Genomic DNA, 27,863 nt, shown 5'->3' with positions numbered 1-27,863 from the left:
TTTTCATAGCATCTTATATCTCTTGGGGCATATAAGAGAACCTTAGAATCAGTGTCAAGTCATCCCCCAATTTCTTGTTCTCATGTTAAACAAAGATGCAAAATCTTTTTTCTTAGGTTTTTAACCTTATAACCTCAAATAGTCCCTGACTTATAATGGGCTTGACTGACTGGTTTTTCTTTTTTACTTTATGATGATATGAAAGTGATATGTATTTAGTAGAACACACTTCAAATTCTGAAGTGTGATCTTTTCCCAGGTTAGTGATATGTGGGACAATATTCTCTCATGATTCTGGGTAGCAGCAGCGAGCCACAGCTACCAGACAGATAGATGTATTAAATCTATTTTTTCATGTAATTTTTCAATTTACAACAGGTTTATTTGAATATAACCCATAAGTGGAGAAAAACCTGTATTCAAGTACCATGGTATGACTTACACCATAAAATGCTAAATGGTATTGATCCTAGATTGGAGGACTGACAGATAAAAGACAAAAAACATCAGGGGTCTATGGAACATCACAGTAATTACATAAATACTTGAACACAACATAGATTATAAGTTAAAATCATGTAGGAGAGACTATAAAGGTCATAAGGTTTTAGAAATAAACAATAAAGCCTTTTTGCATGAGATGGCAATGATACAGATGCTTAAGTGAAAACACACTCAGAGTACTTGAGACTGAACAACAGGAACTATGGAGTCAGGGTATAAATCCCAGTTCTTCCATTTACTGGTTAGACTAAGAGAGATCTTTTAAGCTCCTGAGTCTCAGATTCTTTACTATAACGTGGGGGTCCTAAGTATCTACCAAAGTTGTTACAAGATTAAATCAGATAATATATGTGAAAAAAATGTTAGCACCTTACCTAGCATAATAAAAACTCAACAAATAATATTTGTGGTTATGGTAATGATTCAAGAAGGGGAGGATGGTTTACTATAGTTATGTTTAGAGTGCAATGATCATGTACTATTCACACTTGTATACTCTTAGATCTTATGAAGAACATTGTTTAGAGATGTAAGACAACCTGTATTGTACAGATGTGATTTACTGCACCATTCTGTTAATAAGTGAATGGAGAAGAGTGCTACATCCTGATATCTTCTATAGGCATGACTGGACTTTCATATAAACTTGGTAATTTCCTAAATGACATGGTTAATTTTTTTAGTTGTATATGGACACAATACCTTTATTTTATTTATTCATTTTTTATGTGGTGCTGAGGATCAAACCCAGTGCCTCATATGTACAAGGCAAGTGCTTTAGCACTGAACCACCACCCCAGCCCTAAATATTCTTTTATACTTAATTTCAACATCATGTGGCACAAACCAACTATATTTATCAAAATTAAAAGTCCTATTTTCTCTCTCTCCAATGAGCACAGAGGCATGGTCTCTTTTGTTTTAATTCCCTATCACTACTTCAAGGCAAACCATCTCACTCTGCTTACATCCTATATACTAAGCAATCAAATATTTATTGAGCATCTCCAATAAGTTAGATTGCAAGATAGGAAATAATATAAGATCTAGTCTCTAGCTTTAGAAGAAGTAAAATTCTTAAATAAATCCTTAAAACATAAATATCATAGTGACTAAGAGTTGAACCCAAGAGACCTGTGTAAGAGAGAAATGTACATAATGAGCTGGGTAGGGACACTGTTAATACACTGGGAATATAATATCATGATGCCAGGATGGGTTTCAAGACAGTGAATAATTAATGTTTCATGGAAGTTTGTTCATGAAGTGTTTTGCTATTGTTTTATTTATTTATTTATTTTGATACCATCAATTGAATCCAGGTACACTTAACCACTGAGCTACATTCCCAGCCCTTTTTTATATTTTATTTTTGAGATAGGGTCTTGGTGAGTTGCTTAGGGCTTTGCTGAGTTGCTGAGGCTGTCTTCAAACTCACACTACTCCTGCCTCATTGCCTCCTGAGCTGTTGGGATTACAGGTATGTGCCACTGCACCTGGCTCTCTTATTTTTAAATAATACTACATGCTGTATCTTGACAACACATAGTTTAAGGTGTATGTTATTTCTCATGGAAGGCACTGAACACATAAAAGAGCAGATACAAAGACAGGAGGAAAATTATATTCAGAATAAACTAAATGCACTAAAAACAACAAATTAAAAATTTAAAAAAGAATAAACTAAATGCATATTCCTAGGAAGAGAGAGAAATTAACTTCAGGTCAGATTTGAATTCAAAAAAGAAAATTACATGGGAGTTGTGAAAGAATGAAAGTTGGTCTAGAATAAATACTAAAGGAAAAACTATAAGAGACTGAAAAGACAGTGTTGTAAAATCCTGGGAAACTTAACAATTATTGTATGGCTTTGTTTAAATTTCTGCAAGGATGGCTGTCATTTGAAGAGACTCTTGACTAGAACATTTATTATGCTTTGGAAAAGTTATAACCTATACTTCTCTATCTATCTTGGAGAAATGCCTAAGTCTATGATAACAGAGTACTTTCATACCCTGCACGGAGATAAAGAATCATATTTCTTCTCATTTAGAGTCAACTCAAATGAGAGACGCATATCTGTATCCTCATATGTTGTCAGACGTTGGAGTTGAAAATATTAGGGCAGACAGACTGAACAAATCAGGTTATGATTAGAGAGAGAGAGAGAGAGAGAGAGAGAAAATATTTTAATATTTATTTTTTAGTTTTCGATGGACACAACATCTTTATCTTATTTGTATGTGGTGCTGAGGATCGAACCCAGCGCCTTGCGCATGCCAGACAAGTGCACTACGGCTTGAGCCACATCCCCAGCCCTTGATTCCAAATTCTTACAGTTGAAATACCTCTAAATGTTTGAAAGAAACAATTTTAGGGGATAAAAATGAATGTTAGGGTCTATGCAGATATAGCAATTTATTTTTAATCAAAGAGGAGATAAAGAATGAGAAATTCATGTAAAAATACTATAGTTGAAGTCAGGCAAATAATTTAAAAATAATAAGCTAACAAAAAATAATTTAAATAATACCAAAAAATATAACAGTAGGAATCTCCTAAAGAAAATAACTGACATTTATTTAATATACATTTTTTAGATATTTTTCCACATATACACTTTACACATATATGTATAATAGAATTATTATTGTTCTTTTTAAAGAATTTAAATAATACATTTGCAACTTATCTTTTCATTTAATCTGTCTTGGTCATTTATAAATGCAGCATGTAGAACTTTATCTTATTCCTTGAAATTGCTGCATCTCATTTTACTACATGGCTATAAAATAATTTATTTAAATTCTTTCCTACTGATGAAGTTCTAGGTTGTTCCTAATGTTTCATTATTTCAAAAAGTGCTGAAATTAAGACTGCTATAAAATATGTCTTTATTATTCGTGTATTACTGTAAATTCCTAGGATAAAAATTAACGAATCAAGAGATATGTAGATATTGCTAAATAAGCAAGGAGATTTTATATGTAATTCTGAAGGAAAAAATGGGTAATCATCTTTCAGAAAATGCTTCATATTCACATTTAAAACTAAAATTAAGAAATGAAAGGTAAATCAATCCAACAACAATAAACAGAAAAGGAAGAAAGTAACAAGAAATCATGGCAAATAGAAAACAAAATAAAATGCAAGAAAAGTAAATATATTTAAAAAATGACATAATTGTCAAATATATATTTCTATTAAAAGATAAATATGCATTACCACTACTGAACAGTATACTTAAAAATGGTAAATTTTATGTTTTTCATTATAAAAAAGACACACAGACTATCTCAAAAATAAATATGGAAGAAAGAACAACAGAGTAGAGGAAGGGGTTCTGGAGAAGAAAGAGGAAGTACTATAGATTGAAATGGAGAAAACTATCTTATATGCATTTATGAATGTCAAAATGGAATCCATTATTAAGTGCACTAATACAAAAAAACCAGCATAAATGTTGAGCATAAATAAATATATACATATACATATAGCTTCATACACACAAATTATAAAAGAACAATGAATGTAGAGAGATGGAAGATAGTATACCAAGCTAATAATGACAGTTAAAAAAAGCAGGCAGTGATATTTGACAAAATGTCAAATTATAATGCAGCTGTTATGTTTTATGCATCATGGTTTTATTTAGAAAAAGTATATATCTTTTACAAACTAAAGGATTTATATATTAGATGATAAGATGAATTTGCCTTAAAGAATTTAAAAGGGGGTTTGGATGGGGTAGATAGAAGCTGGTAATATTATGGACATACATGGCTTTATTATATGTCTATATATTTTTGTAGATGTTTGAAATTTTAAACTGCTGAAAAGCAACAAATGATACAAAGGAGGATATGTTATTAAAAGCAATGAAGTAACATGTACAAAAATAAAATTTTAAAATATATAAAGCAAAGCTGATAAAGATTCTAGGTAGAATATATTCTCAAGAGTAATGAGAAATTATGAAGACTTTTTATCAGCAATCATGGATCAAGTAGAACAGAAATAAGATACTGACAATGCAATTATATAGTTAACAAGCTATGTACACATATTCACATTCATACATATATTTGGACACAATAAACAGAAAATGTATATTCTTTTTAAACATTTTTTTGGAAAACTCCCCTCCTCCAATTGGCCATATGTTAGGTTATTTATATGCTCAGATGTCATCTGACTCTATTACAATTAGGACACATTAACATAATACTTTATGTCATAAAACATATGACAACCTCATAAAGGCTTTATGAAACATATTATCTCATTTCAGTCTCACATAAAACAGTAAAGCTGGTATGAAAGTGAGACTAGAGAGGTTTGGCCATTTATCCAAGGATACAGAGTTGATAAATGGCAGTCAGGACATGAATTTAGATCTGCTGAAAACAGAGCCTGGTTGATTTTACATCAGCCTTCCTCACAAAACTCATTTTTTTGAAAAATTTTTATTTGTTTTTTTTAATTATAGATGATAGTAGAATGTATTTTGACATATTACACATACATGGAGTATAACTTTCTTTTCTTGTGGTTGTACATGATATGGAGCTACACTAGTCATGTATTCTACTCTCTTTCCTATTCCCGTCTCCCTGCTCCCTTTCTTTCATTCTTCTTTGTCTAATCCAATGAACTTCTATTCTTCCCCCTACCTTCTTATTGTGGGTTAGCATCCACATATTAGAGAGAAGATTTGGCCTTTGGATTTTGGGGATTGGCTTATTTCATTTAACATGATGGTCTACAGTTCCATATTTACTGGCAAATGCCATAATTTCATTCTTCTTTATGGTTGAACAATATTCCATTGTGTATATATATATATCACATTTCTTTATCCATACATCTGTTGAAGAGCACCTAGGTTGGTTCCATAGCTTAGTTATTGCCTCACAATATTCACGATTAAGAAGATTCTAGGTTGTCAGACTCTTACTATCAATTTATTTTCCAAGCTTGATATTAAAAATTAAGCATTAGATTTTAGTAGAAAGTGGATATAGAATATTCTTAAAAGGATCACATTTTTATCTGAGTGTGTCTTCCTGACACCCACTTTTACCAAAAATAATTTTTCCTTAAAAGCTTACCAACTCCATTATAGGTATTTTTACAATTATTGTGCTTAGTTTTTACATGATGCAGCTATTGAAATCCTTGGAATTTGATTTTACCAGAGAACAAAATTACTTCACTATATCTAATATGGGAAATAGATAAAATTTTACTATTTATATATTATAAATAAACATGATGATTCTTTTAGGCCCCTGGCATTATTTCTTCATACCACCAGACGCTGCCTCCACAGCTTAGGGCAAAAGTGCACTTCCCTAAATACCTACCAGATACCTAGAACATGACTTCATGTGGGAAGGCCAAGTCTTTCAGAGGACCCCTTGAATAATTCTCTTTATACAAATGCAAAGTGCTTTACTCACCCAATTCGAATTTTTAGCATCCCACGGAATAACTCAGGGTTATTGGATATGATCCAGCCAATATGGATGACCAGTTCTTGCTGAATGACGGCTTCCCTCTCATCGTGGGTATTACACTTATAATAGATGATGTTCTTAATCACTCTTGGTGACAAAGGATTAGAGATAACCTCTTCTTCATGGCCAAAGGCACCCAGAGTTACCTACAAGTGGCAGAATTTTATTGTAAAAATTTCCTAGATACTAAAAGACAACAGAAAAAAAGTTCAAGGCTCAGATGACTGGCAGACTGAAATTGCTCTATACAAGCTAGGGAATTAGGTAGAATAACTGTTCCTGCTATTTATTAAAATGGCTTTCAATGGGGCTGGGGATGTGGCTCAGCGGTAGCGCGCTCGCCTGGCATGCGTGCGGCCCGGGTTCGATCCTCAGCACCACATACCAACAAAGATGTTGTGTCCGCCGAGAACTAAAAAATAAATATTAAAAATTCTCTCTCTCTCTCTCTCCTCTCTCACTCTCTCTTTAAAAAAAAAAATAAAATGGCTTTCAAAGCATGACTCTCACTAGCGTTCATAATGGTTCACAGTCTGGTCTAAAATATAAGGGCAGGTGAGGGTCTCAGGGGAATGAAGGTGAGTGGATATAAATAACTCTTAAGATAAAATTATTTGAAACAACTTTTGTATTAGAAATTCCCCAGAGAAACTGGAATGTGTTGAATAGTTTTATTTTACTGCACAGTCTACACAATTTAGTATTTGAGAAATATACTTTTCCATTCTTTTACAGTTTCTCAGGCAGAACCTTTTGCTCTTTAACAACACTGTGACCTTTTCAAAGGCAGGTACGAGGTCATACAGTTCTTGTCTAGCCCTCCCTCTATCTGGCATAATGCTAGGTGCCTAATGAGGGTGAAGATCCACGGTGAAAGATCTCTCACCTGTGGAAGTGAATGAATGACACTGCCCACAAGTCTGGGAAAGGAAAAAGCACAAAGGGAAATGGCAAAGAAAACTCAAAGCAGAAAGTGCTGCTGAAGCGGGAAAAAGAATATTCCAGTTTCCTTCACTCCTCTGCATTCTGCTTCCCAAAGGAGTCTGCAGCCTTTCTTCCTCCTCACCAGTGCTTTCTTTCTTCTGTATACAGTGCACAATTATAAGAGGCAGGAAAAAGAAGAGCATATCAAAGCCCTTGTGTTTTCAGAGATCAGGGGAGAAAGTAAACATGGGTTTTTTTTGCCCCAATATTGTAATGGAGTGAAATCCAAGAAGTACTTTATCATACCATAGTGATATTAACCAGTTAGTCTGAGTATGATTTATTAAAATGTCACTGTGCAAAGAAAAAAACAGAAGGTGCATCATTGCCTCTGGATGCAATAATGACTAAATCACTATTTCATTCCACAGAGCTTAAGGTGATCTACAAGTGCTTTGTAGAAACAAACTTCAGTTTTCAGGGTAGAATTTCATAAATGAGCTAATACAAACTTTGCTCCATTTTAATTTTTTTTTTTTTGGTAAAGGTTTATGAGGCAATCAATAAATGGACTTCAGGCACCTGGTCATGAAGCTGAGCTGCTGTCCTTCCATGCTTACTCAGTTCTAAAAATGACTATATCCCTGGGAGACCTAATGGTCCCTGGGGCAAAGGTCCACTCATAGCCTCAGGGCAGGCTCTGAAACTTCTCGGGTTTGGGAACAGGATTTCAGGACACAGGCTGCAACCCCACTCTGGATATTATATACAACCGACATGACCAACCCAAACCCACCTCTCCTCCTAGTGTCAGGTACCAGTGATCTCAAAAATCTTCCAAAACTTTATGAATGCTCATATGTAGTGGAAGTAACTCTATTTTCAGATATACTATAGGGACCCCAAATCAAGGAAAAATAGTTTCCCAAAGATTGCTTAATTTTCTTTCATAGGTGAAATGGTCCAGGGTAAAAATATAATGCTTTGGCTGGAGGTAAGGCTTCTGGCAAGGTAAGGCACTGGACAAGCTACTTCCCCTATCTTGGTCTACTGACAAATGGGTTTAAAAGTCTCTTGAATAAATTTGACAAGCACAGAGAAAACAACATATGTGAAAAGAAACTCAACTTTTTCTCAGAAGTTTTAAAATTAATACTATTATTTTTAATTGTTATTAAATTAAAATTGTTACTTAAAATCACAGGAAGAAGTAAAATAGCTTATTATTCTAATATTCTAAAAGCTGGATATCAGTATAAAATAATTTTAATCTTAATTAAGAATCTTACAATATGGTCAATGGGTTGTTTCTACTAAAGAGGGTTATAGCATTTCATATTCCTAAAGCATATTATATCCCTAGGTTAGCTATCAGGAAAACACAATAAAGCACATATATTTCTAAAGAGAAAACAAGCAAATAGATTTTCATTCTAATCAAAGAATGATTCAGCAAGGTAATTAGAGATTACTGAAAACGAAACAAAAAATGAGCAGTCACAAGCCATTCCATATCTTCATGCACAAACTCCTACATTTATCAAGTATCTATTCTATGCCAGATCCATGCTAGGCACACTGGGACATACACTAGACAAGATCTAGGCCTTGATTTCTGGGGGGCTCAAAGCCTACAATGAGGTAAGAGACACATTCAAATGAATTGGGATTCTGGACAGGTTGTGGGAAGTGTCATAGGCCTGTTACGATAATACAAAGGAGAGAAGGGATCACTGCTAGCAGGAGATGGCTCTGTGACAAGAAGGTAACAAAGTTAGCCTGGAGGGTGAAGGATCTAGGGAGCAGCACTGTCATGAAAACTGTGGTTCTGCTTGAATACCATCACCAATCTAAGGGGCAGGAAGAGCTAACGTGAAGTAGAAGGAGAAATGTGTCCTTTGCTATCCACTGCCTTTGCTCTGCTTATCCTAAACCTGTCTGGAGCACTTCAGTAAGTACTATTCCATTTTCTATGTCAGTGTCTGCATTGATCTCAACATAGAAGTTGAAAGCTACAGCTCTAAGTTGCGCAGGAAAAATGAATGTTCATAAAACAACTGAGTTTTTGAGATTGTGCATGTTTTTGCTCAGAGAAGGAGCTTTTTGAAAGAATGCCTGAGCACTGTTGATCTGTTTGTAAGAGGCCTTTGACACTGAGGTGTGCCAGAAACCTTTGTAACTGTGACTGAGTGAATGTCTGAAAAGCAGATACTTACCTGTTTGCCCTGAACTAAAACATTAGTAATGGATGGGGCCAGGCTGTCCACTACTTTACTTAATAGACTTGCTGCACGACGTACAACCGACCTGGGGGCAAAGAAGAGAGCAGGCCAGATGTTCACAAGTCTAAAAGATGATGAATGAATGGGGTCCCGATTAGAGATTTGTGAAAATACATATGGTTGAGTCCTCACATAAGTATTTGGAGGAAACACTGTGAGCCCAAGACATTAGAATTAATAGCTGAAACATTCCAGACTATTGGATCATCCAGAATAAGAGAGGGATGATCCTTCATCCCTACCTCTGCCACCAGGCTGTACCAAAGGCATTATTGGTATCATTATCAATTTTAAAAGAACAAGGAGCCTAAGTATTCCTTTAATTGGGGTGGAGGAAGGGAGTATGGGAAAGAATTAAGAGGGTATTCTGATTTTGCATTAACAAATTCACTATTAAGCCTGTCACTGATACATACGACCTATTCCTATAACCACTTTGTTTCTTTTCGTCCCTCATAACCCAATCCCTGGATCAGAGGACTTAGTACTGAATTTTAGAAAGTGCTACAATGAAATACCAGCACTTTTTTTCTTGATAAAGCCAGAATGTTGGGGGAAGGAATTCACACTGCTATTTTTACATTCCTGAAAAAGTCTTAGAACATAGGGAGAACAGATTTTTTTTTTTTAAAAGTACAGCACATGCAACACATAAGACATTTTCCTACTCAAAGTAAAAATTCATGTGGAATGTTCAGATGGAGAAAATGAAATAAAAATGTACGTTTGAAATTAACTGCAATTTTTTTAAAAAAAATTCAGGATATCCACAGAAACTGGCCTATAAAAAGCATTTATATTTCTTAATTTCAACATAAATGGGAGTAGTAGAAAATTAAGTCAAAAACTGATAGTTAGTGTAACAAACATTTCCTACTTTTATAGAAGCTTTCATCCACACACCATAAGACCAAAAGACATGTTTAAACCGTAGACTGCAAATAAGCCCACACATTTCAAGCAGCTTGAGTTTCCAAATTCTGTGCATGTTACCTGTTTCCCATGTACCAGAAAAGTAGTAATGTGTGGGGCTATAGAGGAAGAAAATTTCTGGGTAAATGCAGCCCCGTAGCGCACCGCCAACCTGGGTGTGTCAGTGGAAAGCCATAAAAGGGAAAATAGAATAAATAAAACTTCCAGGAGTTTGTTCTTTTAAACATAACATTCAGCATTCTAAATGTTTGCTAGTTAATGATTTAACCTAAGATACAAGCATAATACGTAAAGCAAGAAAAGGTTTGCTTAGCCAAAAATAAGAATATAGATCATATTTGAAACTTACTGGGTAAAAAGCAATATTTATTGGCTTGTATGACTTACTGTACTGAGAATTTGAGATTTAATCACAGGATTACTCCATTATTTCTTCTGGGTAGAAATGATATATACTATAAAAATAAGAGTTGAAGTTCTATACATAGGTTATTTGGTATATCCCCCTTATATTAGAGATTAGAAACCTGAGGCTTGACACTTATAAAAAATTAAACGAGTTATTTGACAAAAATGTACACACACACACTCAATGTTTGTTAAGTTCTGCTAATAAGATGATTAGAACTGCATCAAAATGCAAAGGGTCAAAATGTAAGCATATCTTTCCCATTGTGAATTTGAACAACTTTATCTAAATTTACCTAATTCTTTTTTAATCCCCAAGAAGTGACTACCTCTGTAGAACAAATTGGTTTATTTTTCATGAAGCAACTATAATCACTGGGATTTATTCGACTTAAGTAATAAAGAGAACTGTCTTTTAAGTACCTTATTTATAATTAATTGTAATTAAATGAGCCAGTGGTCTCTCTTTGTGGCTTTCTATAAGTTTTTAAAAAACAAAAATTAAAGTACTTTGCTGAGACAGAGGAGGTACAGAGTAGGAAAGAGTCATTAGGATGTCATTCCAGGAAATACTCTCCAGGTTGAATCCCTATAGAGGTTTTTATTCTCAGACATTTTCTTTTTTAGAAAAATATTGGGATAGTCACGCTGCAATGAAATGTAGGCACATCCTTAGAAAGTAGATAGTCATGGTGTCGTAACCTCAGAGTTTAAAGATAAAAATTAGGGTGAATAACCATCTTTAAGATTGATCCATTATCTTAAAGCTACTGAATATGACAATACACACACAAAAAAACAAAACAAAAAAAACCCCCCAAAACCCACAATGACAGGGACACTAATACAAACCAAAGCTTTTTGCTGCCAGCTCTTCTATAGAGTCTCTCAATGTGATCAGAAACGGTACCTAGACATTGGATAATAGAGTCTTTGATGAAGAAAGCTTTTAATTAAAGACATAACATTTATTCCCCTTTAACAAATGACTCAAATTTTTCATTTTGTTTCTCTAGAGTTGATACATCCACCCATTAATGATCTGAACTATTTGACAAGTAGAGTGTAAATGTCCCTAGCACTTGTTACTATTTAGTCTGAGTAAACAATTTTGGTATTTTATTTCTTGAATTCTTACTGTTTTCTTAATTAATATGTAATCTAAGCTTTAAACAGATGCAAATACTATTTTAATTTACTGCAGAAAATAAAAAGCTATAATGAAGTAGCAAATTGAACAAATACCATAGACTTTTTTTGTTTTGTTTTTAGTTGAAGATGAACATACCTTTATTTTATTTGTTTATTTTTATGTGATACTGACGATCAAACCCAGTGCCTCACGCATGAGCTACAATTCCAGCCCTACTATAGACTCTTAATGTAATGACTATTTATTTGTTTAATGAAAGTTAACTGAGGCCTTGTTAAGTGTATGGGGCTATGATCTTTCCAATATACAGTAGAGCTCAAAACATACCACTGGGCTTCATTATTTGGCCATAATTATATGTGGTTTGACCTTATGACAGGTTTCATTAGCAAAGAAACAATGTGATGACACCAAAAAGGAAACTGGGTAAAGAACAAGATTTTTAATATTTTAATATTTTAATAGCTTTGTAACAAATTAGATAAAATTATATTCAGATTCTGTAGATATTTGTGATTTTCAATTTATCTTAAGGATTTACAGATTTAAAATATTTAGAGTCTTTCAAGTTTCTAAGTAAAAGATGAATACTGTTTCCAACTTTACAAAAAATGGTTTAAAAAGAATTCCCTCAGCATTTTCATTATCAATTATTTTATATAAATTTTATTTAAAAGCACTACAATAATGATCACTCTGAATTCTAGATTCCGAAAAAAAGTTTGATTTTTAAAAATCCTACCTTTTCGTTTTTTAGCTAAAGTTCAGATGTTATTGATTGTCCTCAATCCAGTTAAGATTTTGCTTATAGTTTTAGGACTAATTAGAAACATAAAGAATTTTGCTTGAAATTTGCTTAATAATACTCAAGAACTTTATCTTTTAGCTACCATAATGCAAAAACTAAATAGACTTCTTTTGAATAAAAAATTATGCTTAGTTCATTACTAAAACTATAAATATTATTAATTACATTGCTCTTTAGGACACTAACCCAATTTTCCATTCTAACTCAAATCAACATGTGCTTCTGAATAAAGAGTATTTCCAGATGAACCAAAATTTTTTGAGTAGCTGGACATTATGTACTTGAAATATATTCTGTATCATTCTACACTATAAAATGAGCAAAGCAGACTAGAATATAGAACTCAAGGATTCCTTACATTAATGACCCAACATAGGAATGTAGATTATAGGATAACTGGATTTTTTCCTTAATGCAGAGTGCATATAGATGTCATTAGAAATGATTTATTCTTTTTTTAAATTTTTTTTTTAGTTTTGATGGGCCTTTATTTTATTTATTTGTATGTGGTGCTGAGAATCGAACCCAGGGCCTCACGCATGCTAGGCAAGCACATTACCACTGAGCCACAACCGCAGCCCTAGAAACGATTTATTCTTTTTACACATCTTCTAAGTACAATCCTATTATATGCTATGTTCATTCCAAATGGCTGCTGCAGACCATGAAGGAGCTAATTGTTATAGACATAAACTATTCAATAAGATTCTTAAAAAATTATAGGAAATAAAACTAGAAACAAAAACTATCAATAAATAACTATGGCATCATCAGAGGTTAACAGTCACAGGTAGAACCCAAGCTCCAATACTGTTCAATCAGAGAAACAATCAAGCATCATTGCATGAAAGCCATTTAGGAATTCATACATTGAACAGTATATTCCACTCTGGGGGTATGATTGCACATTCCTTTTAAAGGGGGGAAAAAAGCTTAATGGAGGACCAAATAACTTTTAGTGGATATTTTTATCCATATCTGATAGGTGTTCAAGAATAAAGAAGTCCTGTTATTTAAAATGTATCCAATACATGGACTCTTACCTTCCTTTGTGATGAAGTTGGGGCCTTCTCTTTTGAGCAGTATACCCAGGAGGATGGTTTGGCTAGCCAGACAACTACAATCCTAAAGATATAAATCAGTGTGAGGAACTAGAATGAAATAAATACAAGTGCTACCACAGTGGGCAACTAATCACAGAATTACATGATGCAGACAGGATGTACTCTGTTACGGAATTCAGGAAAGATTAATTGTCACTGATATACCAAGCATAAGATGACATAATACAACTATTTTTATATTAGATATTTTGGAGATAGAGGGTAGACAACCCAGTTTCCTCGGGTAGCAGAATTTAATAATAAAAAATTTCAAGAAATAAACAATATAGAGAAAATATTTGTGTATGAGATTTATTCTGATTCTGCCATACTCTGAGATTTGGCCAAGGCATTTAACCATTCTCTTCTTGACTTCACTTATTCATAAATGGGAGAATAGGTTGCTATCAACCCATTGTTAAGAGATGCTTAGTAGGATGAGACTTGAAGAGTGCTGATCATATATTAGGGCAGTGTGCTATGAGTTTTATCACTATTGTATTCATGCTTAAGTGGATCTATATAACATAGATCAATAACAAGAACTGATGATGTCTGGAAAGATTTACATGTTGTCTACATGCTCACACTAGTATGCTCCAAATAAGATATCAATGTTTACAGTTATACCAGAATTTCGATTCTTTCAATAAGTCCTACACCCTATCCCTACCTATCCTAATAAAAACGTGGAAAGATAAAATATTAAGTTGCTAAAATATTGAAATGCATGCAATCAGAGAACTATTTTCCTTAGTGACAGGATAGATTTAAAACAAGCAGAAGACCTAAACACCGGGGCAGGATTGTTAAGATGGGGATGGGAAAGGAAGAGGAAGGGCATTGACAAAAACGTCTGGAGAACCCAGAAGCAACTATCTCTGACTTAAATTCTTTAATGACTCACAATACTTTCATATCCAAGATGATCCTATTCATTTGCACTCTCATTTAAAATAATTTATGCTAATTTTGTATCAAAAGAACAACCTTTCATGTTTGCCCTGGGTGCAGACCAGCTATCCACTTCCAGATTAATTGCTACCTTCTGAGAGGACAAAAAGACACAGAGCCTGACTCTGGGAATTCCTGCTGTAGCAACCTCACTTAGGGCCATGAGGGAATTGCATCTTTCTCACATTCAATTTCTGAAGAATATCATGGGTGGATTTGTTTTTCCATTCAGTAATGGTAACGTCTGGTTGTTGCTTCAGTTCAGGGGTATCGGGGGTGCTGCTTTGTCGTTTGACTTTTGAATGTTTGGGAAATTGTAATTCCTCAAAACTCTTAAATTCTGGAAGCCTGGAAATTAAAAGAAAGTGTCTTTAAATTCCTGCTTTCTAATGTAATCACAAGAAACAAAAATTAAATAACAAAAAGGGACTTACTTCTCTGTGTCACTGATTCGTAGGAAGTCAAGTTGTTCTACTACAGCTCCAGATATTAGTGTCTAGAATATGATGGGAAACTCTTATATTCTTCAATCCATACTATTATGTTCTATGCACACACTTTTCTATAAGCAAGAACTACTTTAAATGAAGTTTACTTAAATATATACAGTGTTATCAGTTATAGAAGGCAAGTACCACACTGTTTCAATGAATTTTCAATTTCAGCAATTTAAATTTTTCATTTAGAATTTCTTTTTTTAATAGTTTTTGCATCTCTAGTAAAATTCTCCAACTTGTTATCTAATTTCTTAAACATATTAACCATAGTTATTTTAAAGTCTATTTCTAATAACGCCAATATCTGAACCAAATGTAATTCCATCTCCATAGTCTTTCCTCTTTGCTCTTTATTGTTTGAGCTTCTCTCCTAATTTACCTGGTAAATTAAATGCAAGACAGACAATGCATATGTCACTGCAGAAATATTTTGAGGGTCTGAATGATGTTATTTTCTACTTGCCCATCATTTATTCAAATCTTATATTTTTCATCAAAATTGTCTAATTTTTAAAGCATGATTCCATGTATTTCTTTTTTTAAATTTGTTTTAATTAGCTACACATGACAATACAATGATCTTGAGATATCATCCATCTGAATCAGATGGGGTATAATTTCTCATTTTTCTGAGTGTACAGGTTGCAGAATCACATTGGTCATGCAGTCACATATATACATATGGCAATAATAAAGTCTATTTTATTCTGCTGTCCTTCCTTTCCCCCCTCCCCTCCTCTCCCCTCCCATCACTTCTCTCTACCCATCTAATGGGACACACTTTTTTTTCTTTTTCCTCACTTCGTCATACATGTATTCTGTATAACGATGAGGGTCTCCTTCCATCTTCCGTGCAATTCCCCTTCTCCCTCCCTTTCCCTCCCATGTCTCTTCCCTATCTAGAAGTAATCTTCTTCTCATGCTCTTCCTCCCTACCCCATTTTGAGTCACCCCTCTTATATCAGAGAAGACATTCGGGATTTGTTTTTTAGGCATTGGCTAACTTCACTTAGCATAATCTGCTCTAATGCCATCCATTTCCCTGCAGATGCCATGATCTTGTTATTTTTTAAGTGCTGAGTAATATTCCATTGTGTATATATGCTACATTTTTTAATCCATTCATCCATTGAAGGGCATCTAGGTTGGTTCTACAGTCTAGCTATTGTGAATTGTGCTGCTATAAACATTAATGTGGCTGTGTCCTTGTAGTATGCTGTTTTTAGGTCTTTTGGGTATAGTCCATGTGTTTCTTATAAAAATTAAAAAATATCTATGTAGATGCTGGAATGCAAGAGACATTTACATATAAAAGCAAGAGTAGATTTATGTTTAATAGGACCATCAGATATCTTTAACTCATATCTTTCTTTAAATCTCACTAAAATAATAGTAGAAAAATGTTTAAGGTGTAAACCCACTCAAGTATAAATTCATTAGGACAAAAAGTACAGAGAAGAGCCTGAGGACCTGGAGGCCCAGGATACTGTTGGAAGTAGGGGAGAGGGAGCTAAAAACAGTAGGATTTGGACATTATTATAAAGTGGCTGTAATTCAAAATTTCCACCTCCTTCCCTAAACAGCTAAGAAATTTGTTTCACCCTAATTTTGGGGAAACAAGAAGATTTTTCTCTAATTTATTTATTTATTTATTTCAGTGCTGGTAATTAAACCCAGGGCCTCGTATATGCTAGGCAAGTACTTTACCACTGAGCTACTATCCTAGCCCTTTTTCTCTGGTTAATAGCTGTGTATCAAGAAAATAAAGTATAGTAGAAGGCAGAAAAAACAAGAATTAAAAATAGATGAGCTGACAGTTTACATACCTCCCAGTGGGACCTCTGTGTCCCTTCTCCTACCCTGTTCTCAGGACATGGAAGGAAAGTGTGTATCATTCAGTCATGACAGTTTGGTTTTTGGAGAAACTGAAGAGCCTTGGAGAAAAGACTTCCAGATATTGGCTCCTGAGGCTTCCCTCACAGAGGCTTTTGCCACCAGACCAATTTATAAGGACATTCATCAAGCCTTGAATCCTTTCTCCCCAAACATAGCTTCCTATAAAATTTTTACTCCTTTATTCTTACAAATGAATGGTAGCTAAAGATTACCAGATTTATGAAAAATATCTTCAACATGAAAGACTGAGAAGAAGAAACCGGAAAGCGTTAATGCAGGGGGCTGGGGATTTGACTCAGTGGTACAGTGACTGCCTAGCATGCAGATAGCCCTGGGTTCATTCGATCCTGAGCACCGCAGAAAAAGAAATAAGAAAAAAAAGTATCAATGGGATAATATAGAGGAGAGGGAAATTTCAAAAACTTTTAGTTCATATCCTTAAAAAACAACACAAAACGTGACTTCTATAAAACAAGAGCAAGCTACTATGAAAAGGAAAAATTAAAAACATAATAGGCAAAATGTAAAACTCAATATTAAGAGCTGCAAAATTAAAATCTAAGAAATTGCTCAGAAGCATTACAAAAAGACAAAGCAACAAAAGATAAGGCGAAAAATTATAATTTAGGAAAAAATCATTAAGTATGCAAAATGCAACTACCAGGGCTGGGGTTGTGACTCAGTGGTAGAGCGCTTGCCTAGCCTGTGTGAGGCACTAGATTCAATTCTCAGCACACACATAAATAAATGAATAAAATAAAGGTCCATCAACATCTAAAAAAATGTTTTAAAAAATGCAACTACCAGTGAATGAGTATATAAACACGTCATTTATAACACCACCTGCATAGGTCCTCCTTGTAAATTTTCCTTTCTTAAAATTGAGCACCTGCTATGTGAAAGACCCTGTGAGATCATCACAATTATTTGGTAGAAAATAAGACATGTAAGTTCATGATGGACTACAATTCAAATAGTTAAGTTAAAGGTCATAAAAGTATGGTAAAGCAGAGAGTGTCATTTCTAGTCTGGGTCATTTTGCAGAATTGGCCTTTAAAATTTCTAAGACTTCAAAATCCAGAGATCTTAAAAGGAAGAATATTCCCAGCACAAGAAACAGCATGAGCAGAGGGGCAGAACTCCACAAAACTCAGTGCACAGTAATTAATTTATATCGGCTGAAGCACAAAAAGTGTTTAGTAGAAGATAATGGTGGACAGAGAAGCTGCTATGACTATTAGGGAACAAAAGAGGGTTCATGTAATTTATGAGATGTGAAAATAATGCCGTGATGTTCAAATGGAATGAGGATTTCTACTACAAAATCCTGGTTGATGCTGTAGTAGAAAAAGGAAAAGAGCACTGAATCAACAGTCAACTAACTTGTGCCTACAAGCCCAAGATTACGTAGCAGGTCACTTCTGTACTTCTGGACCTCAGCTTCCTCAAATGCAAAAATGAGGTTAAAGATGAGCTTCTCTGACCTTAACATTCTGCTTAGGAAACAACTGCAAATGTTCAAGTAACTGACTGGTATAATCAATCAGATAAACTGGGATAGTGACAACAGGAATAGGAAGATAAATACATAATGAAACTTTAAGACAAAAACCTTAAATAGAACATATATTAAGAAATATCTGTACTTCAGATTAATTGTCCTAAAAACAGAAACACACTGAAATTCAAGAGACTACCTGTAGACGATCAACATGAACTTTGACTCCTCCAATCATCCCTTTTTTAAAAGCTGCCAGCATATCTAATATGGGGTTGAACCGGCTACCTCTAGAAAGAAAAGATGCAAACAAATGAGCATATTAACAACATAATGGGAAATCAATAATCAAATACTAAGTGTATTTCATATATGCAAAACACTCTGCTACATGATTATAGAGGGATACAAAAAAATACAAGGAGGCCCTGCTTCCAAAGGGTTTACTGTGTTAATGACTGTAAGATACATGCATTTTACTTCTTTCAGCAACCTACCTTATATTGTCTTCCCGGATAAGAACAAGGAAAAGTGGACGTCCATGCATTTTCCAATATTGCTTAATGAACTGTAGTGCATTCTATCAAAATATGAGTAAGGTATGGTGTAATGGCACAGTATCTGAGCAAATTAAGATCCTTAATCATGTGATGCAAAGAGCCAACAACACTCTTAAATATCAAAACAGTTCACAATTAAACCTTGAATAACTCAGACTACTTACAAGTACAGAAATCATTTTGATTTCAAAATTTGTTCTTACAAGTAATCATATATATCACCCACGTTTTAAGGCTTCCTTGCTCATACACATGTTTATTCTCTCTTTGCCTAAAAAATACAGTCTAGGAATGGTACCAGAAAGAAAACAAAGCCACCTGTTAACATTCAGAAGATTAATTCTCACTCCATGTTACTGCAGATTTATATTACAACAGGTAGGAGAGACTGAATTGAATAAATTAAAACCATCAGCAAAGTGGAAGGAGTTCTTTAACTATATTTATGTACCTACTTATCATCATCATTATAATATCAAAGATTTACATAACACTTCATCCCATGCCAGGCACTATTCTAGATGCTTTACACATACTAACTCAATCTTCAGAACAACCCTATTATTATTCAGTTTTACAGATAAGGAAGCAGAGGTACAGAAGAGCTAAATAACTTTCCTAAGAACACTCAGCTGATAAGTGATAGTCAACATTTTGACAAATGCAATTTGATTCCAGATTTCAGGCTCTGGACCATGATTCCAAGCTTCTCTACTTTACAAGTAGGAAAGGGAGTATAGAAGGTTTTAATTTACAGAGATATGAGTTAGTTGAGGTCTTCCTGGACATTCTTCATAATTATTCTGCCAATTTAATTTTTGTTCAAAAAGAGATAAAACCATTACTATCATAGAGTTTTAAATAGTTCTCTATCTGCTTTTACAAAACTTTATCTTTTATTCCATTTGTAGAAAAGTATAACAAGCAATGTCATACTATTTGATATAAGACATACTCTATCTAATTATTCTAATGCTGCAAGAAATCTAAACTCTTTCTCCAATGGTATTGCTTTACTTTCGTATTTTACACTGTGTTAATAGACACCCAGGAACACTCAATTTAACAACATGTGATAAAATCAGTGGAAACAATGTCATCCCATTTCAATCAAAAGGCAGTCTAAAGTTACCTTTATGTCATCTATCAGCAATAAAACATCTTGAGACATGTAGAAATCACTTAGGTCAAAGATGATAGGGTAACAAACCACAGTCTTTCCCAGAATACGGTAAATCTATAAGGAAAAAAAAAACCACAAACATACTAAAGGCAAAGGTGCAATATCTTAAGTCTTATAGATATTAAATTGATGCTTAATTCTGAAAGCAAATGAATCATATAAAAACCATATAATACTATTTTTAAATGTCCTGATTGAATTAGTATGCTAATAAAGTAAACCACCTTTATTAAGAAAAGTCTGTGTTTGAGTAAGTATTGTTATAAATTAAAGTATTTTACAAAGCTTAGAAATAATATAGCAGTGAGATTCCCAGAAAGCTCCTGTGACACGATGAAAAATAAATAAGATTTACTTGCAGAAAACAATAATCCAGATAATTAGCCTAACTACATAGTGCAATATGACAATGGATGGCTAACAGGTCACAAATCATTTCAGAGGCGGCATTACAATTGAAATACATCTATAAGAAAAAATTTGTAAGTACCTTTGATGTACCGAGGCAGCCAATGGGCCTATCTGGCCTTCCGGAAAGTCCTAACTTTTCATTGATGCCCAGGTGGAAATAAGCCTGTAACACACAGTTTGTGAAGTAGAATCAGGCAGGAATCAACACTTCTGTTTTTCCTATTTTCTTCCCCTTGACTATTATCCTGCTAATTTACGGTCTTTCTTGAGAAAAAGAGATCAGAGGAACCTCTTCCAAGGACTACAAGCCAGCAAAAGCTGTCAACCTACATTTTGGGTTACTGAGTTCTTAAGAACAAAACATTTGCAGATCCACTAATGAACATTCTAAAATATGACATTGCTGTTGTCATAAATGTTAAACTTGAATGGCTCTATTTGATTTATAAAAGAACTCAAAGAGACAAATTACTCCTGTGTCATTAGAATAATTTGACTACTTTTAGTAAAAAAAAACAAAGAAAAAATAAAACAGGATCATACATCTCCTGGGTGTCCACCTCCAAGTATTTCCCACCAAAATGGAATCTTTATTGATTTTTCTGATAATATAAATATTATTTTTTAAAAAATATACTTTTTAGTTGTAGACGGACACAATACCCTTATTTATTTATTTTTATGTGGTGCTGAGGATCAAACCCAGTGCCTCACACTTACTAGGCAAGCTCTCTACCACTGAGACACAACCCCAACTCCAATATAAATACTCTTTTAACCCCTTACACATTCATGTAATATACAATCTGTCTAGTATTCTAATTTTTAAACTTAATATTGTTTTGCTCCAATTTCAACATGGTAAAATTAGTCTATGCATTTTCTTTACATTTCAATGTTGAAATGACTAAAGAAATATAACAAATAAGAAGAAAAAGTCTGTTGAAATATAAGAAAAGAGGGTGCCACAGTGGAGTAGAAAGTTCTAGAATTTATATAAGGTAAAAATGAATAGTTAGCATGAATTAGGAGTTAATCAATGCCAGAGATGAGCATTTAATCCAACTAAGATATCCTTAATCCATTTAACATCCACCCCATCAATTTTTTGTTATTTTAAAAATAATTCAATTAACATCTCTGGACAGTAGGAAATTATGTATGCAGGATAATTTCCCAAACTAGTTTGATCAAAGAAAATGTACCATCTCTCTGAAACACAATGCCTGATTGGTTACCCTCTAAAATAATGTGCCAATTTACATTGGCATTTATAGCATATAGGCTTTTTTTGTCATTCTCTTTGATCAAAATGATATTTCAAATTACTTTTGAACTAATATATTGAAATATTTTGTGGTTGAACATTTTCTGATATATTAAGTTACTTTTGAAAGTTCTATAATTTTTCTCACTTGTTCTCTTTTCATCTGGATATCTGTCATTCTTTTTGATTTATAAGAGATGTTGAGGATATTACCCTTTGAGTATTCTACCAGTTTGCTCTTCTTCAATGTTGTTATGAAATGTGAGACTGACTACATAGTAGGTCAAACATCATTTTAGCATGTGGTATTTAAATATAAACATTTTTCTACTAGAATGTTTCACAAGCCCCTTTGATGTACTAGGTTGTTTATGCTATATTTGGTTAAATTTTTCAGTTGTTTTCTGAGTGGCTTCCTGGCACTGGTACCATTCTAAGAATGGACTTCTCCTCCCAATAATCATATAAGTATTCTATTTTTTTTTATTCTGGTGATTTTATATTTAGATTACCTGAAAAATATTCAAAACTGTAACTTGTCTATAATTTATTTTTGCATTTGATGAGGTAAAAAACAAAATCTAACCTAAATTTTTTTAAAATGAAAAATCAAAGCAAGTGTATCTGCACAATCTGCTGATTGTGGTTTGAACTGATGCAAATAACAACTTCATCATATACAAAATTAATGTTGTTTCCAGGTTCTTTATATAGTCTGTCATGTCACAGTTAGCTGTTACTCTGTCTCCTTTGGCATTGTACATTCTTCAAGGATAGCATCCCCTGAGTTGGCTCTGTGCCTGGCATATAGCTGGTACTCAGGAATACTTGATGGATGAATGAGGGAGCAACTGAATGTCCTCCTGAGCCACTGTGCTCTGAATATTTATTCTAGAATAGCATTGGTTTTAGACAAAGTCAACAGGCCAGGAAAAAAAATACTCTATAAGCATTATATTACATAGCTGCATTGAAACTATAGCAAGAACACAAGATGGAGTCCCCTTTTCTTTCAAATATTTTCAAAAATAAAAGTATGTCTAAACTATTTTAGATTTCATTTAGATAAGTGGTTAATCATGCACAAGTTAGGGTTTTCAACCCTACAAGATTGAGAACTCTCAAATAGTACTCTTTAATACAGTAAAAGGATTCTCCTTAGCTTTCTAAACTATATTACAGCAGGTCTGTGACCATGTAGACAGTGCATTCTAGGGTACAGATAATGCTGTCCACCTTATATTCATTCACACCATTTAATACTGAAATATATAGTTGTCCAAACCACATAAAAATGCAGAAGTACTTCATACTAAGTCTGCACCATACAGCAGAACTCTGTGTTCAGACCACCATGAAGCAAATCACACCACAGTGGCCGCACTGTGAACATTAACCTCACACTATAGAAGTCTTGCTCTCAGCTCTTTGCCCTCACATCCTCTTCAGTGGGTTGAAAGAGAGTGTAGCTTCTTAGAAGAAAAGGATCAGTTACTGGAGTAGAGATGTATGCATCAACTAAGATTGAGGAAATACCTTTACTTTCAAAAGGCAGACTTATATGGAGCAGTATGCTAAGCAATACATTTTAGTTGATAGAATCTCAAAGAGGAGTTAGTTTGGAACATAAAGGCTGCAGCCACAAAGAACAATCTTCCTTCTTAACACATGCATAGGGAAGCTGGGTTCTTGGTTACAAATCTGTCTTTTTAGCCATACCACACAACCAAATTGTAAATAATTTGTTAACACCCTCTTTAAAACAATAAAATATAAGCCTCTGTGATGCCACAGCACATTGTACAAACACTTATTATAGCAATTATCAAACAGACTATCATTAACTATTTTTTTCCTTCCATACCAGTAGACTCAAAGGTCATTTAAGTGTCCTACAGAGCTGTGTATATAGCAAGTGTTTGCTTATAAATGAATAAAATGTCAAATTCAGATAATTTGCTAGCCATGTTGGCCTTTTACATCTTGACTGTATGTTATCTGGTAGACTCAGGTACCATAAAACAATTTTGCTAATATTAATTAGACTTGAATTTGGGCTAATTTACTTTAAGGTATATTCATGAAAGACTAACCATTTGTCCCCATTCTCTAGACCTTTCAGTGAAAGACCATAAACGTTTGTCATAAGGAACTATCTGTATAACCTTATTCAGACAAGGACACTGTGTGAGAGCTTTAGATTCGGGCATGCTTTTCTCCTGTTGCTTCCTATCCTTGCTTTGTAGTTCTTCATTTCCCTCTTGATCTCATGTATCATCTTCTACTTTAAAATATAGCTCCTCATCATTTACATCTTGGTATAACTTTAAAATGTTAGTTATTCATAGGAGTCTTATGTACTAGGAAGACGGAAAGACTCTAAGTTTGTTAGGAGGTATAAGGACCCTTTAAGAAGTGGTGTTCCTGGTGACCTGACAGCCAGATTCTGGGTTGTGTTGCCTACAGACAAGAAAGATCCATGATGACCAGAAATTATGGGGTACTGCATTTTCCCATGTAATGTGCACCTCACTTCTCTAGGCCTTCATTCTCTTGTAACATAAAGGCTTTGACCACAACCACTACATTATAATCAACTTAACCTTGATTACTTGACAGAAATTGTTACAAACACTTCTACTAAACTCTGGGGAGTTTGTTACTGTATTGTTTTTAAAAATTACCAAATAAAAATGGTAGTTTATGAGTAAATATGAGTCAACAATTTCCTGTCTCTAATGAGTAAGAATAGTCATAAACACAGGCACTTTTTGGATCCAGCTGCAGAGCAAAAGCTACCTTTTAAGCTCATCCTAAATAGGCATATAACTACATCAAAAATAAATTCAAACATTATTTTATAATTTCTTTGAGACCCACCAAACCAAAGGAGTAGGAATTACTTCAGAGTCTAAGTTGTAAGACAAGAGAAAAAAGGAAGTAGTGATTTAAAAAAAAATTTAGATGAGTTTAATGGTGAATAAAAATGGAAAAAAATCAAAATATAAAGGATAGTTTTACATATGACAACTAAAATTAAGACTAATTTAAGTAATTAGTGTAAGTTGGTAATAGATTTTTTCAAGGAGTAAAATATCAGTAAGACCTATATAAAATGTTCACAATACAATGCATTAAATTAACAATACCCAATATAATGGACTTCTAACTTACTTTAAAACCTTGGTATTAATGATCATATCCCAGAATTAGATTTTAACAATGCATCTTGCTTATAAACTAAGTCCAATCACTATGCTCTATTTCCTTCACAAAGGAGCAAGAAAGAATAGAAGCAGAATCACTTACTTTCACAAGCTCTTGCTGAGGCCATATCTGAATAGGTTCCACCTGCTGAGGAGTTTGAGTTTGAATACCATATGTGTTAAGAAAAACTTGAAGGCTAAAGAACATAGGGGGAAGGAGGGAGAGAGAGAGATTTTTAAACAATACATTTATAGTTTAGGAAATGGTGAATGAGGAAGGTTAAAGGGGATGGAGGGGATGGACTATGAGCTACATTAACTTGGAACATATTATTCAGTTTGTTAAATCAGCAATATGCAATTTATACTGGAATCCAGAAGCCCTCCTAGATTTTTTCCAGTGCTTTGGAGGCTGGCAAGAAGGATGAGTACTGATTTTGGGAATCCTCATAATGTGTTTCACAAATTTCTTATAACTATGCCCCCAGACATCAATGGCACTGGTCACAGATTTTAACATTCACATGAACTAAGATAAAATTATTTTTCAACATGAAAAGAATGTTGTTCTGGCACTTAAAATGATGTTAACAACATTCTTAAAACCCTGTGAAGAGGTCTATAAAATTAATCTCTACTATTATATCAATACAGTAAGCATAAAGCCATTATTCCCTTTCCCCTCCCCACAAAAGAAACACCACCCATCTGAATTTCATACCGTTGGCTTTCTGCTACAAGTGCTACATGAACCACCAAATCATTTTCCAGTGGGCCCTGTAATACAGAATAAGGGAGGAGAAAACATTTTAAAAGATTTGGTCACCATCAGCTACAATGAGAATCAAGGACAATATTAACTATCTCTAAGCAGTTCATTAAAATGATGGACACCAGCTGGCTCTAAGCAGCAGCCTCTCTTTCCTTGCTTGCCACAGCCTACTAATCAATTTGATAGTGTAGACAGAGTAATGGAACACCAAGGAATGGAAATCCATAAATCTCATCACCACCAGAGGGGCTAGTCTGTCAGGGCTATTTTGAATGATGCATAAGAGTAGTTTGGGGACTGAGAGTCATTTTCTATCATTTAACTCTGAAGGGAAGAGGAGGAACTAAAAATAAAAGTCCAATTTATGTATTCCTGTTTTAGAAAATGATTGTGGGTTAAAACTATCCATTTGACATCTTAACCACATATAAGGTAATTCTCTTTCTTTTTAGTCAATTTCCTTTGGTACTTCATACACTGAAATAGCTTTATTCTAGTATATAGTTCCTATGGTTGAGAATGAACTACCCAGTTGACTATATAATTAGCATTATGTTCATTAAATTCAAGCTGTTGGACTTAATAGTTCTAATCAAAGACAGCATTGGATATTTGCTGCTCTTTTTTTGTGTGTTGAAAAGATTCACTAGAACATATATTATACATTGTTAAAATGAACCCAATTTTGAGCCTGTATATAATCAACAGAGAACATTAACAAGGTCCAATAAATTACAGTACTAGGGAGCTCTGAAAATACTGATCAGATATAATTCCTTTATAGTAATGAATCCAACATTCCCAATAGTATGCTGTAAAGCATTTGATTTACAATCAGTCAGTTCCTCTCTATGGTATTAAATATGCCACTAGAATTTATGTATGGTGGCAGGCAAGAAACACCAGAATACATATATCAGTAGTAAATATCATACAATCAAAGGGATAGTTCCCAGAATCATTATGAAAGTACCATGATGATGAAAGTACCAGAATTCCATGTGATTTAAATGAATGTATAAGAGAAAATATGTTACAACCCAGCAAAACAAATACACATTAAAAATGTTATAAATTATATTTTTATTTGATAAAGAGCTCATAATTAAATGTTCCTCAAAAGTACGAGAAAAAATTATTCAGAGTCTGAGATTTCTAACAACAAATAAAATAAAAAAAACTAAGCCAATGAGACCTAGTATTTACTTCATCAAAAACAGGATTAACCTTAGAGTGGGCCATTATCTATAATCTTCAGGGTAATTATGGAATTCTTGAATGAAAAGCAAGTGAAAACATATACTAGAATACAGATGTTATTTCAGCAACAATAAATAAGGCAGTTTATAGATTCTAATTGGCAAATTAGTATCTTCTTTTTGAATCATAGGCCTGTTTAGAATAATGTTGTTTCCATTTGTATGACAGAGTACTCAGATCTAAAATGGCCCCTATACATGCTGAATCACAGTAAGCATCTGGTTTGGGTTTATTAGATGGCTAAAGAACTCCTTAACTATAAAAGCCCAGCATTTCAGAAAGTTCTGATTCATGAACCATTTACCATAAAGGGGTTGGGCCTTCAATTTCCATCCAAGTAGGACAACTCACCCCATTCTCCACCCACAGAAACAATTCAGAACAGAAAATACCACCTCGATAACTTCCTCCCTTTCACCACAAAAGTTGGATCTTTTCTCTATTTTTATCATTTTCTTCCAACTACCAACATTGTTGTCTAAAACCCATGATGTAACTTCCTAATATTAATTAGTATCACTTTTTTCCTGAATGGTATTTTCTCTAATAATATTGCTATATTTTCGGCTTTTATATTCAGATGTACACACACAAATGCACATATAATACATGCACACACATACTTAAGCTCTGTATAGTGCCATCATTCTCCACTTTATATGCATTCATTCACTCATTCATTTGACCAAAAGCATAACAATATACAGGACTCCATGTTAGACCTT

The 27,863-nt window shown here is 33.8% G+C and overlaps 1 protein-coding gene across 5 annotated transcripts in view; it reads right to left on the bottom strand.

Moving 5' to 3' along the window:
* Phkb (phosphorylase kinase regulatory subunit beta) overlaps nt 1-27,863 on the bottom strand; it is a 221,059-nt gene that overhangs the window by 17,092 nt on the left and 176,104 nt on the right. For 4 of the 5 annotated variants that reach the window (XM_005318149.4, XM_021721160.3, XM_078032254.1 and 1 more), the window contains 12 exons: nt 25,828-25,883; nt 25,210-25,303; nt 20,713-20,796; nt 20,172-20,276; nt 18,977-19,059; nt 18,679-18,769; nt 15,023-15,084; nt 14,774-14,936; nt 13,575-13,656; nt 11,423-11,480; nt 9,164-9,254; nt 5,967-6,169 (listed from right to left, as the gene is read on the bottom strand). In XM_005318149.4, coding sequence (XP_005318206.2) covers nt 5,967-6,169; nt 9,164-9,254; nt 11,423-11,480; nt 13,575-13,656; nt 14,774-14,936; nt 15,023-15,084; nt 18,679-18,769; nt 18,977-19,059; nt 20,172-20,276; nt 20,713-20,796; nt 25,210-25,303; nt 25,828-25,883 — 1,172 coding nt within the window. Of the gene's footprint in view, nt 1-5,966; nt 6,170-9,163; nt 9,255-10,222; nt 10,314-11,422; nt 11,481-13,574; nt 13,657-14,773; nt 14,937-15,022; nt 15,085-18,678; nt 18,770-18,976; nt 19,060-20,171; nt 20,277-20,712; nt 20,797-25,209; nt 25,304-25,827; nt 25,884-27,863 lie in introns of all 5 variants that reach the window. The other variant, XM_005318148.5, reaches the window with a different exon arrangement.

The sequence above is a fragment of the Ictidomys tridecemlineatus genome, chromosome 15, assembly GCF_052094955.1.
Source record: "Ictidomys tridecemlineatus isolate mIctTri1 chromosome 15, mIctTri1.hap1, whole genome shotgun sequence".
In the NCBI taxonomy this organism is placed as follows: domain Eukaryota; kingdom Metazoa; phylum Chordata; class Mammalia; order Rodentia; family Sciuridae; genus Ictidomys; species Ictidomys tridecemlineatus.
Note: the sequence above shows the minus strand (reverse complement) of the source record. Positions and strands in the feature narration are given on the sequence as shown.